We start from the raw sequence: 12,409 nt of genomic DNA, 5'->3' as shown, positions 1-12,409 counted from the left end.
GGATTTTGCACACAGTTAATTGATCACTGATCAACTGAACAGAAATCAAACTTCAAACCGAAGATTATCACTATTTTTTTTATTTATACCGAGGATAATGAATAAAAAAGGACACACTTCTGCTAAGTGTCCACGTGCAAGACCCATTTGTCTATGTCATCTAGTTCTTTCACAGCTGCAGGGATAAAGGGAACAACTGTACACAACGAGATTATAAGATTGCTATGAAGACACACGTGGGGTATACACACAAAGTTGTCACTGCGCATTACACAGTTTTTTGTCAGAATATCACATGCTCAAATTTTTCCCCTCTCCCGAAGTCTTACAAATGCTGCATGTTTTATATGTTTAGGTATATTGTTAGGAACAAAAAAAGCCTACATTTTATTAAAAGTATGGAAAAGTATGGCATATGTGTGACAAAAAAAAAATCTTTTTCTGCCCCTCCTTTTACTTTGTGAATTTTTGAAACAAAACATAACACCTCGCAGACTATTATAATTGTATACACCACATACACTTTTCTTAACATGAATAATAATCTGTGTTATTAGTTACACTGAGAAAAGTATTCATGTAGTCTGCCACATACTATTCATCAGCAACTAAGGGATCATTTACATACAGTATGTGTGTTTCGAAAAAGAATAAAATACCCTCGGGCTATGTTCACACACAGTATTTCTGTTGGTCTTTGGTCTTTTTTTTTTTCTTCCAACCAAATCCAAATGACTTGTATATACTCAGTAATGCTTTTAAAGTGTCCCACCAGGTATATACCAACACCTGATCTGATATCAAGGATAAGAAAATGCATTGGCACTCTGGGCGATACAGTTACTACGGCCTATGTATAACGCCCAATTTAGTGATGCCCAATATGCCACTGCATCACCGTGCTGAATGTCAAGTTGTAAATTTACACGCCTGGAGGACGTCAAGTTGAGAATGTACACGCCTGGAGAACTTTTAATACATGTTCTATTTTTTTTTCTATAAATGTTGCCGTATTTTATTTTATTTACATTTATTTAAAATTTGTATATTTGTGTAATATATTTAATACGTGTGTTCAAACCTAGGAGACACATACTGCACGGTGCTGCCGTTCGTATTGATTGCATTAAAAAGGTGTAATTTAGACACCCAGTCTAAATTAAAAAGGTGTAATTTAGACACCCAGTCTAAATTAAAAAGGTGTAATTTAGACACCCAGTCTTGTCAATGGAACTATAGAAATATTGATACATGATTGCAGATTTACTTTCCTCCTTGCTTAGCTTTAGGGTATACCATATAACACCATGAATGCATAAACTATAAAATATATAATCCCTGTATAGTGTCACCATAGTATGTATGTGGTCTGATCTCTATAACACTCAACAAGGAAATTATTTTGCCATTATAGATAATTTACTGCATACACTTTTTATTTTACCAATACCGTACACAATCATCATATTGCTATACAAAACTTCATGAAATTACTTTTACTAAAATACAGAATTTTACTAGGTCATCTGAGAGTATTGACCCTGTTCTTCACTGTTCATGGTAAAGAAATAAAAAAATTAAAATAAAAAAAAGAGTTGTCACTGGCAAACATGCAGAAAAGCTTTGTTGAGAAAAACCGTTCACTAGACACATATCAGATAATCTGCTAAAAAATGTTTCTCTGCTGGGAGCGGTAGGCCTGTCAGGTGTTTTCGGTATTCCTAATGGCTCAGGACAACCTTTTTGGCTTTAGAGTCTTTGCAGTAACAAACAAAAAGAGACTGCACCTCAATGAAAATAGATCAGCCCCAATCTAATCTATGGGTTAGTAAAGTAGGTTAATAATTCATTAGTTGTACCCAGGTAACTATCCGATATACAAAATGCTCTATAAGAAATTACGGGCAGGCCTCACTGTTTGTACATATGAAGTCAAATTTGATCGACAAACATTTCTTCCACTTTCACTTCAAAGGCGGCTGAATGCTAATAGGCTATCACGTTGAGACATGAAAGTCCAACCATTAAAACATTAATAATTGTATAATAGTGCGTTGGAAGTTATACAGTGAATGTATCCACGAAGATTTTGCGGCCAGTTTAATCCTCCGGACTAATAACGGAACGATTTTCTGCCTATTTGTATCTACGGTTAATTTTTATTGTGTTTTTGGTTCTTTAGTAATCGCTTTCTCCCATATTATGTATACTACGCACAATGTGTTACAAATTGATAATGAAGAGTTACTTCAATGTGTAACCCTAGCTCCTTTAGCTGGAGCATCTAGGAACAAATGTAAAAGAAATGCCAGGGAAGGGATTGGGTTTCAGCTAATTAACCATCTCTGATACTGCTCACATTTAATGTGAACTTAACGTTTTCTTCCCCCTTTCTGTTGTGTATATCGAATAGCAGCTGTAACAGGTGACACAAAAACAGTTGTCAGGCATCTAAAGCTGCAAAAATATATATTCCCCGCTGTCTGTGCGGAGAAAAGAGGGGTCTTCCTGCTTGGAGCCTGTCAGTCTTACCAGACTTACAAAATGTCCGCGACGCGAATAAGAAATCGTAGCGTCTCTACGCTGTGCCTGAAAAGTTTTTTTTTTCAATTTAAGTCAAGATAAAATAATTACAGGACTGAAAAAGCAAACACATATGCATGTTATAAAGTCTTGATGCTTCTGTAGAATGAACAGAACCCTCACAATTATTTTCAAAGCAACAGGGAGGGAAGAGGCCATTATGACACCCAATGAAGTCATTATAAACACTAGAGAGGAAAGGAGGAAAATATCCGAGAAACAGATGACTAAAGAAAAATCTTACTATTTTGAGTTTAATATACTCTGAGCGAAGTTGGAAAGTTTGCAGACTTTTACTAGCAAGCACATCTTCACAGTAGCTAGTGCTAAAATGCTGCCCATACTAATGTGCCAACCCGAGATTGTCCCATGCCAATAGTGCATAGATGTTCACGACTATATAACATATCTCTCTTTTATGATCCCAAACTGCTATAAACTACCAGGAGCAGGAAGTCAGTAGTAAAATGAAGCTGTATCTTACTGTACTAACCCGTGAAGTCAGAGATCAACACTGAGGAAGGCCGTCAGGCAGTAAGTATCATAGATGTGTTGCCTTCCTAGACATTGCCAAAAATCGAGGACTGTCTCTCTGAATGGAGAAGACCCGTGAGGTTCATGTGACTCTCTAGACACATTTTGGTCATCCTGGCTATAGTGTAATAAATGAAGTCACTCCTGTTTGCAGTGAGAGTCTCGTGAACACATATAAGGTGACTGATGAATTGCTGTTCACCCTTAGTTGCCTGCGTTGTCCCCAACAGACCAGGGATTATCATAGAACACCATAGAGAGCTGACAGATGTAACATTTGCACTATTTTAAGGCTGTTTAGGCTGTTAACAGCGGGAATTCTATTAATAAAATAAAAAATTGGAATTAATATATTTTGGAATTCTAAGATAGTTTGAGAGTTCAGCACATAACCACATGCAGCCTTTAAAGTGTCTCCATGTTTTATCTTACAATATTTTTTTATTTGTTTTAGAAAGAAAAAGTAACAAACTCAACAGAGAGAGGTGTCGTGTAAAAGGGTAACATAGAATAACAAGCTATTTGCAATTTAAGCTTATTTTTTAGCTTTACTCTTGCCCACAAAAACCAACCCGTGGAGAAGTAAAAAAAAAAAATCATAAACCGGTAACAAGAGACCTGATACCATAGTCTAACAACCCGAGCAGAAGGCGTCTGAGTAACTTCACTATAAACACCAAGTATCTCAGTTTTAGGCTATGTTGCCACAATGAGAAAATGACGCCCTTCTTTGTGGACGGCCATCACTTAAGCGCCAAAAAATGATGGCCGTCCATAAAGACAGCAGTCATTTTCTCATTGTAGGAACATAGCCGTAAAGTTATACCCAAACCTAAGAACTGCCTGATTTCTGAACCACAAAAAGACATATTCTGTAATAAATTGTTACAAGTGGGAGTGATGCAAATCAGACAACTAAGAAAAAACAGGAATACCAATGTGGATGCACCTCATAATGGAGTATTCTAGCCATAATATACATCAAACACAGAGTTCCACTTACAATGTATGTATGAAGGTGTACATTAAAATCATTTGTTCAAATGGACGCAAACTACTGGATCCATCAGCGATCTTACCAATAACCTAAATAAAGCTGACTGTAGTCTGTGACCAACATAAACCATATCAGGCAAAAAAGCTGTCCAGACTATGGTATGGCCCATTGGGCCACGTGGTGTTCTGTGTTGCAGTAAGTATTAGGTTAGGTTCACACAGTGTTTTTGCTGTCTGTTTAATGGATCTGTTTTTAAATGTTTCATTTTAACATATAGAAAAAAGTGGTCAACATTTTTTTTTGTATGCTAAAAAATTAAGAAAAAAAATGTTTAAATACTTTAAAAAAAATATATATATATATAAGTCAACGGAATACGGATCCTGAGAGGGGGCACAACAAAATCCTTTTTAACCGTCCATTTTTATCCCCATATAATGGATATTTTAAACAGACAATGAATACACAGCATGAACCTAGCCTTAGGCTAAGTTCCCACACCGCCAAAATTTGTATTTAAGTTTTACTCTGTCCGTTTCATTCTGTTTAATTTTGCTGCATACAAACGTGTAGCAGACTATGCTATTGTATATAGCAAAAAAAATAAATGAATGTTCTCCGTTTTTATATGTAATGTAATTTCATATCTAGGACATTGTATCTACACAGAACGATATTAACCAGACTGTAAAACTATAACTGAATGGGAAACTGTATTGCATATGCTGTATGGCATATAGCAGCATCCGTTACTATATATGTTTTTATTCTTAGTATAAAATGAGTAAGTTAACTATTAACACAAACGCAGTGTGAACCCAACCTTTTTGTAGCAATCATATATCTTGGCGAAGTTTGGCATCTGAAGAAGTTCTAAAGGCAATTTATCCTAAAAAACACTGTACATCCTGAAAACTAGAGCATGCTCAAAAATATGGTATAGTCCAGGAGTGATAGTAAAAAATGCAGCAAGGTGGCTGAGAGGTTAGTACAGCTGCCCTGCAGTGCGAAGGTCGCGGGATCAAATGTGACTGAGGACAACATCTGCATATTGGGTTTCCTCCCAAGTTCCTAAAAAAAGATACTGACAGGTTAATCTAAAAATCCCCATTATGTCCCCAAAGTCCCCATTATGAACATGAACCAATGGGAGTGATGGACGTCTATATACAGCATTAGAGAATAGTAAAATTCCAAACTCTATATAAGCACAATAAAAGCAGTTTTCAGCGATTCCTAGTTCTGTGCTATAGTAAATCACAGCATTTTACGTGTCAGTTATTAAGAATGGTCATATAGATGCCATGGAATTCTAAGTAATGATTCCCAGGATCAGCAATCCAGACAAAAATAACAAAGGTGCGGAAATAATTCAGCAAAAACGATCCACTCCATTCCATCTGCTCTTCATTTCTGGCCCCTTGTTCCACTACAGTAAGACGCAAAGACATTATCTCACGTGTATATACATTGTATCCATTAGCCCTTAGACCTGTTATGCATTTGAGAAACGCCGAGAATATATTTAGTTTAGTTTAGAACGAAGAGGAATGACTCAATAAGTTACCTCAGTGCTTATCCATCACTGTCACCAGCTAAAATAACCAAAGAGCGAACAAGAGAGAAACACGCTACAACGTTAAAAATGAGCATAGAAACCAAAGAAAACGTGGAACATACGCAGTGGATTTTGTTCGATTTTTTGTTGTGTTCAATTATTTATTTACTCTGATTAATACAATATAAAATCTAAAACCTCAGCGTATACACTACCCTATAGTTTATACTTCAGATGAATCAGCCTTACTATTACATACATAGATACATAGAACATCCAATGGTGAACACACAACTTGTTCTGCGGACATGGGACTCTCATAATACGCTGGGGCTGAACATTTCATTATCTGGCTTTACAAATCCTTCATCTCTGGGGAAATTATACTTCCCAGTATTATTAAATGTATGTAGTAAAGCCCACCATACGTGAATGAATTATAACTTGCATAGGTGGGGTCGAAGATAAACCCTTTAGCATAATCTATACATCTACAACAGAGTGCATGTGTAAAAAGTGCGGATTTATGCACCCAAAATGAGAGCAATGTGTCCATATGTATTACTAAGGCAAGCGTGAAGACTGGACATTCATACCGGTGTATATTTCCTTGGGACCTGAAAGAATAGATGAATTAGAAGCACAATAATGCAATGACTGTACTAATGAAAGTTATTTTTTAAAAACAAAAAACTTAGTAAATACATTTCCTCCTCCTTATATATCATTGTCGGCCACATGGTGGTTAAAGCCAATAAATGTAAAGACACCAAGAAGTAAAGCAATGTAGAAAAAATCAGAGGAAGATGAAAATAAAATCGAGCTATTCTGTCCGTGAACAGAAAGCTGAAAATACGACATACAAGAAATACGACATACATACGACATACAAAATAGAGAATTCGGGGCGACTGCTATTACAGATCAGCTACACTACACACACATCAATATGCAATAGTATAATGACTGAATGTTACTCAGCTGGGAACAGCTGCGAAGAAAACAACATACACCCCATCCGACAGGTGAAAATGTCGCTCTTGATAGATGACAATATTTGCTGCTATTAGATATGGTGCCATTATCCCTATATATATATATATATATATATATATATATATGTTTCATATGTTTTTCTGGGATGATTTATACAAAAGCCTGTATGTACAGAAGTAAACTTAATTTTTAGGTAAAACCACAACCAAACAAAAATTAAATAAATAAATTTATAAAACAAATCGGAAGTTCCCATGAAATGACATTTATCAATTGAGAATGATGACCGGAAAAGAATGCGACTATCTGTGGATAATATGATCTAGTTGTAAAGTAAGCGAGCGCACAATGTGTATGCACCTCCTGTGATGACTGTACAATATTGTCATTCATAGACGTAAAGACCACGCTAAGTGTTTACAGACTAAAGAGCCTGGAGTGATCTGACGTAACATTTGAACGCCGCAGCTGACCTTTCTAGAATATTTATTTGCATGTGACAGGGTTCACCTTATATGATACGTGGTAATGTTTTCTGCGAATGATGCGTCTTTCCTGGCCTAGATATAGTTTGAAAGCTGGCACCATATGCGAGAAGTTTCTGAGGGTGAAAGTGAAATGTATTACGCCTGTCCTCAATATCAGAAAACTAGTAAGAAAAATACAAACAACACAAGGACAAATTCCACTGAATCTACATTCACATGGACCTCGCGCGCTGCCAGTTAAAGGAGCCAATGGTTTCGAGGAGAATGAGGGAACATTAATCGTGTCACAATGATAAACTTTATTGACTTTTTTTTATGGGAATCCTTCATAACATTAATATGGGCTTCAATCAATGAAAGTGCAGTTATGTGAACTCAGTCACTGTCTGGATTTACAGTGAATTGCGAAAGGCCAGAAAGGCTACAAAAGTCAATCATTGATATGGACAGCAAACACATCAAGACTATACATATAGATCTGTCTACTCTATAGACATCTGCGTTTCCTATCTAGGACGCTGCATCTATACAGAATAATATTTGCCGGACCATAATAATGTACACAGCCCTTATGATGGTATATTGTGTTCTTTGATGAAATATTTTTTTGTTCCTACTTTATTGCTACCTGTTATTATACAGACATAAAATACACTGTAGCAAAGTATATTATTAAGTAATGTTATGTATTAGGTCTTAGTTCTCACCAAAGGTTTTAACAATTCCATTAACACCATCTTAGTTTTTTTTTTTTTTTTTACTACACCTGCAGGCTAATTTCTTTCCTCTAGAAGGCTGTATAATAATTCCTCGAAGACGAGCAGAAGACAAAGAGTCCATTCTTATAAGTTACTTAGGACTTGGATTATAGAGTCATCATCTTTCCAGGGGTTTAACACCCAATGATCTTTTTGTACTTGATATAATGGTTTGGGGGTTATAAGAAACTTAAATACAATATTAAAAAAAGAGGGAAAACTAAAGGCATAAACTGTAGGTACAATACAGATGTTGTTCTCTGCACCCGCACTGACTGATCCAGAAAAGTTCCTTTGAAGAATAAATCCGCAACACCCTTCACTTTCACTGCAGGCTCATATACAAATATCAGACAGAGGAAGAAATAGGATGTTCTGACCTGGACTTACCCTGATAAAAAATACACTGACCTTGTGCCACACACAAGCAATTGAGCATAATGTGAGCAATCAAGAGCTTTTCATAGTTTGATGGATAGATAGATAGATAGATAGATAGATAGATAGATAGATAGATAGATAGATAGATAGATAGGAGATAGATAGATAGATAGACAAAAAGAGATGATAGATAGATAGATAGATAGATAGATAGATAGATAGATAGATAGATAGATAGATAGGAGATAGATAGATAGATCAAAAGAGATCATAGATAGATAGATAGATAGATAGATAGATAGATAGATAGATAGATAGATAGATAGATAAATAGATAGATAGATAGATAGATAGATCAAAAGAGATCATAGATAGATTGATAGATAGATAGATAGATAGATAGATAGATAGATAGATAGATAGATAATGGATAGATAGATAGATAGATAGACAAAAAGAGATCATAGATAGATAGATAGATAGATAGATAGATAGATAGATAGATAGATAGGAGATAGATAGATAGGAGATAGATAGATAGATAGATAGATAGATAGATAGACAAAAAGAGATCATAGATAGATATAGATAGACAGATAGATAGATAGATAGATAGATAATGGATAGATAGATAGATAGATAGACAAAAAGAGATCATAGATAGATATAGATAGATAGACAAAAAGAGATCATAGATAGATATAGATAGATAGACAAAAAGAGATCATAGATAGATAGATAGATAGATAGATAGATAATGGATATATAGACAAAAAGAAAGAAAGATATATCATAGATATATAGATAAATAGATAGATAGATAGATAGATAGATAGATAGATAGAAGATAGATAGGAGATAGATAATAGATAGATAGACAGAAAGAAAGAAAGAAAGATAGATAGATTGATAGAGTAGATGATGAAAGAATAAATGATAGCAAACACATAGATAGGCAGATAGATTATAGATAACAAATAAATAATACATAAATGGATAAATAGATAGATCATAGAAGATAGATATATATTTGATAGATAGATATATAGATAGATATTAGGCAAATAAATAAATATTAGACAGTAAACGGATAAATTAAAAGATAATAGACAAATACATACTGCAGATAGATAGATAGATAGATAGATAGATAGACTGATTAAAGGCAAATACATAGTGTAGATAGACAAACAGATACTGTAAATAGATATGTAAACAGATAGATATCCATTGAACTATCAATGCACAGAACAATACAAAGATGAGTAGATAATAGTACAAGATAGATAGACAGATAGGAGAGAAAGATAGGAGATAGAAGAGAGAGGAAGAGAGAGAGAGATGATAGATAGATAGATAGATAGATAGATAGATAGATAGATAGATAGATAGATAGGAGATAGATAGATAGATAGGAGATAGATAGATAGATAGATAGATAGATAGATAGGAGATAGATAGATAGATAGATAGATAGATAGATAGATAGATAGATAGATAGATAGGAGATAGATAACTGCACAGTAGATCTGAAATGTGTGACCTGATCCTGAATAGCCACAGTGTTTTACAATAAATGACTTTTTCAGTCCATGGTTACTCTTACACTTTGTTTGACATTGTAAATAACTAAATACAAGAGACATACAGTATATGAGAACCACCTAAATATATAAATAACCAAACAAAACAGACAAGCTAACAATTATGGGACACATAGACTGGAGCACAGAACCCTGGTGCCCATGCAGGAATCTTCCCTGCTGTTGTATCACTCACCTCCTGGCTCTCCTGGTTGTCCTAGTGCTTTATAGCCTGTGTAACCTGCTAACCTCTGATCCTAGAAATACTATTGTAAGAGACAGTGAACCAAAAAGAAAGTCTAAAAAGTCACCTAAAATCTTTGCAGGAATGTAATGTTACCGCACACATTGACCACCAGCTTTTCTGCCACTTCATTTATTTTTTTTACTTACTTCTTACAGGTAATAAATGTATTGTATACCCGATGAATGATTATTTTTTTTCAGTGCTGTTCAAAATTAACAATACTGTATATTCTATGGTATTGGCACTGTACAGCATTACTTACAGGTGCCCTCCTTACTATTATGGCATAGGTTAGGGCAAAGCACTGGATAGCAAGTAGCAGTGCTGCCCAGTGCTGCTACCACTGACAGCACACACAGGTGACAGCACACACTGTAGATGTCATCATGTCGATAGCAGACAGTGACACCAGATAGGGTCATTACAGAACACTGATTTATTATAGCATTCAGACAGTTGCATCACTACAACTCCCAGCATGTCTTTGCAGCAGCAGGTTGTTACTTTTATAGAATAATCACATCCTTTACCAACCTGTATACAAGAAAGGAGAACAGTGTAACAATTCAGTCCACTCACCTCATCTCACCAAATGCCCCAGGGTATCCCTCCATCCATGGACTCATCTCAGACTTCATGGGACTGCCATAGGGCACTCTGCCCAGCATGGCTGTCGCTGGATACCAAGTGTCCGATGGGAATTCGCTGTTGGTACCAGGTGGAGCATGGCTTCGTGGGTAACTATACAGGCTGGCATCAGTAATAGAACCAGCCGACTGTCCCTCCTCGAAGAGAGGGTGCCAGTTACCAGCTGGACCACAGTGGGCATAACCTGATATTTCACCATACCTGGCGGGGGCCCCCCAAGCACTGCCACCAAACTCCATGGGGCTTTCGACTTTTATTCTGCCATGTGGTGTTAGGGCCATCTGAAAGCTGTAGGCTGGGTAGGCAGGGTTATCTTCCATGAATGTAGAGGGCTTGTACAAAGTAAGGCTGGGTGCCAACTCCATGCCACGGCTTCTGTAGCCCCCTGATTCAGGCAGTGCCAACTCTGTACAGGGTTGCTCCTTCTCATCTGTGCCCAGAGAGCTGCCATCCTCTGGGGCTTTGCCAGCAGAGAAGTTACTCTGGCTGTTCCTCCTGAAGGCACTTTCGTGGTACTGGGGGGATGAGGTGGCAGACTTGTCTTCCTCACCCAGCTGGCACTTGTGGGTGTCCACAGTGTGAGTGGGGGCTCCAGCGAACATGCAGTCTCCTCTCTGGGTGTCGGTGCCAGCGTTAAGGTGCTCCAGTGCCTCCATGCTCAGCCCTAGGGACACTGAGACAGCTTTGCAGATCTCCTTGGCACTCTCTGAGATGCCCTCTGGCGTCAGCGGGTACCTCTCCTTGGACACTTGCTCTGAGGTGCCCTCCTCTGTCTCTAGCATCCCTCCCTGCTCGCCCAGAATCTCCTTCAGCTCTGAAGAGCAGCTGCCCAGGGCAGGGAACTGAGACACCTCCCTGGGGGGGCTGCAGGGAGCCGGCTCTGGCTCGGCACCTTCTCTCCAGGGAGCCGCCTGGGTGCCCCGGGCTTCACTCCAGTCTCCCTGGGGTTCTGTCCAGGTGGTGTGGGGGGTGGGGGGCTCCCTCCAGGCTGGCAGCGTGTGGCAGGGCTCAGGTGGAGCAGCAGCCTTCCTGTCACTTTGCAGCGCCCCCCGGACACTCAGAAAGAGATTCTCAAATGCCCCTCGTATCATCTTGCCGGGCGGCTGCTTGTAGACCCCCCCGAGTCCAATGTGCACCTCCATCTCCCTTCCCAGGTCAGGGCTCAGGGCTGCAATCAGGGCAGTATGAGCAGTAAAGTTGTCAGGGGCCCCGGCCCAAACTAGAATCCAGGGGGCCCGCTGAAACTCCTCACAACTGTACTGCACGCACACACACTGCTCCTACAGCCTGTCAGCCTGCTCACTGTGACAAGCAGAGGAGGTGTGGACAGAAGCAGGGCCCCCTCCTCACTCCCCCGCCTCCTCACTACCTTCGCTCGCTGCTTTCTCTGGGACAGAAGAGGAGCAGGAGAGGGAGGGGCCCAGAGCCGGCTGTGTGCTGGAGAGAAGGAGACCAGGACTGCACCACATGCTGCCAGAGAGTGTAAGTGTACTGGTGTGTGTGTGTGTGTGTGTGTGTGTGTGTGTTAGTGAGCTGTGCGTGTGTGTGTGTGTGTGTGTGTGTGTGTGTGTTAGTGAGCTGTGCGTGTGTGTGTGTGTGTGTGTGTGTGTGTGTGTGTTACTGAGCTGTGCGTGTG

The 12,409-nt window shown here is 38.4% G+C and overlaps 1 protein-coding gene across 1 annotated transcript in view; it reads right to left on the bottom strand.

Moving 5' to 3' along the window:
- AR (androgen receptor) overlaps nt 1–12,101 on the bottom strand; it is a 261,278-nt gene extending 249,177 nt beyond the window's left edge. The window contains exon 1 of the mRNA XM_069943376.1: nt 10,705–12,101. Coding sequence (XP_069799477.1) covers nt 10,705–11,915 — 1,211 coding nt within the window. The 5' untranslated portion in view covers nt 11,916–12,101. The remainder of the gene's footprint in view (nt 1–10,704) is intronic.
- Between the last annotated feature and the right edge of the window lie 308 nt (nt 12,102–12,409).

The sequence above is a fragment of the Dendropsophus ebraccatus genome, chromosome 10, assembly GCF_027789765.1.
Source record: "Dendropsophus ebraccatus isolate aDenEbr1 chromosome 10, aDenEbr1.pat, whole genome shotgun sequence".
NCBI lineage: Eukaryota > Metazoa > Chordata > Amphibia > Anura > Hylidae > Dendropsophus > Dendropsophus ebraccatus.
Note: the sequence above shows the minus strand (reverse complement) of the source record. Positions and strands in the feature narration are given on the sequence as shown.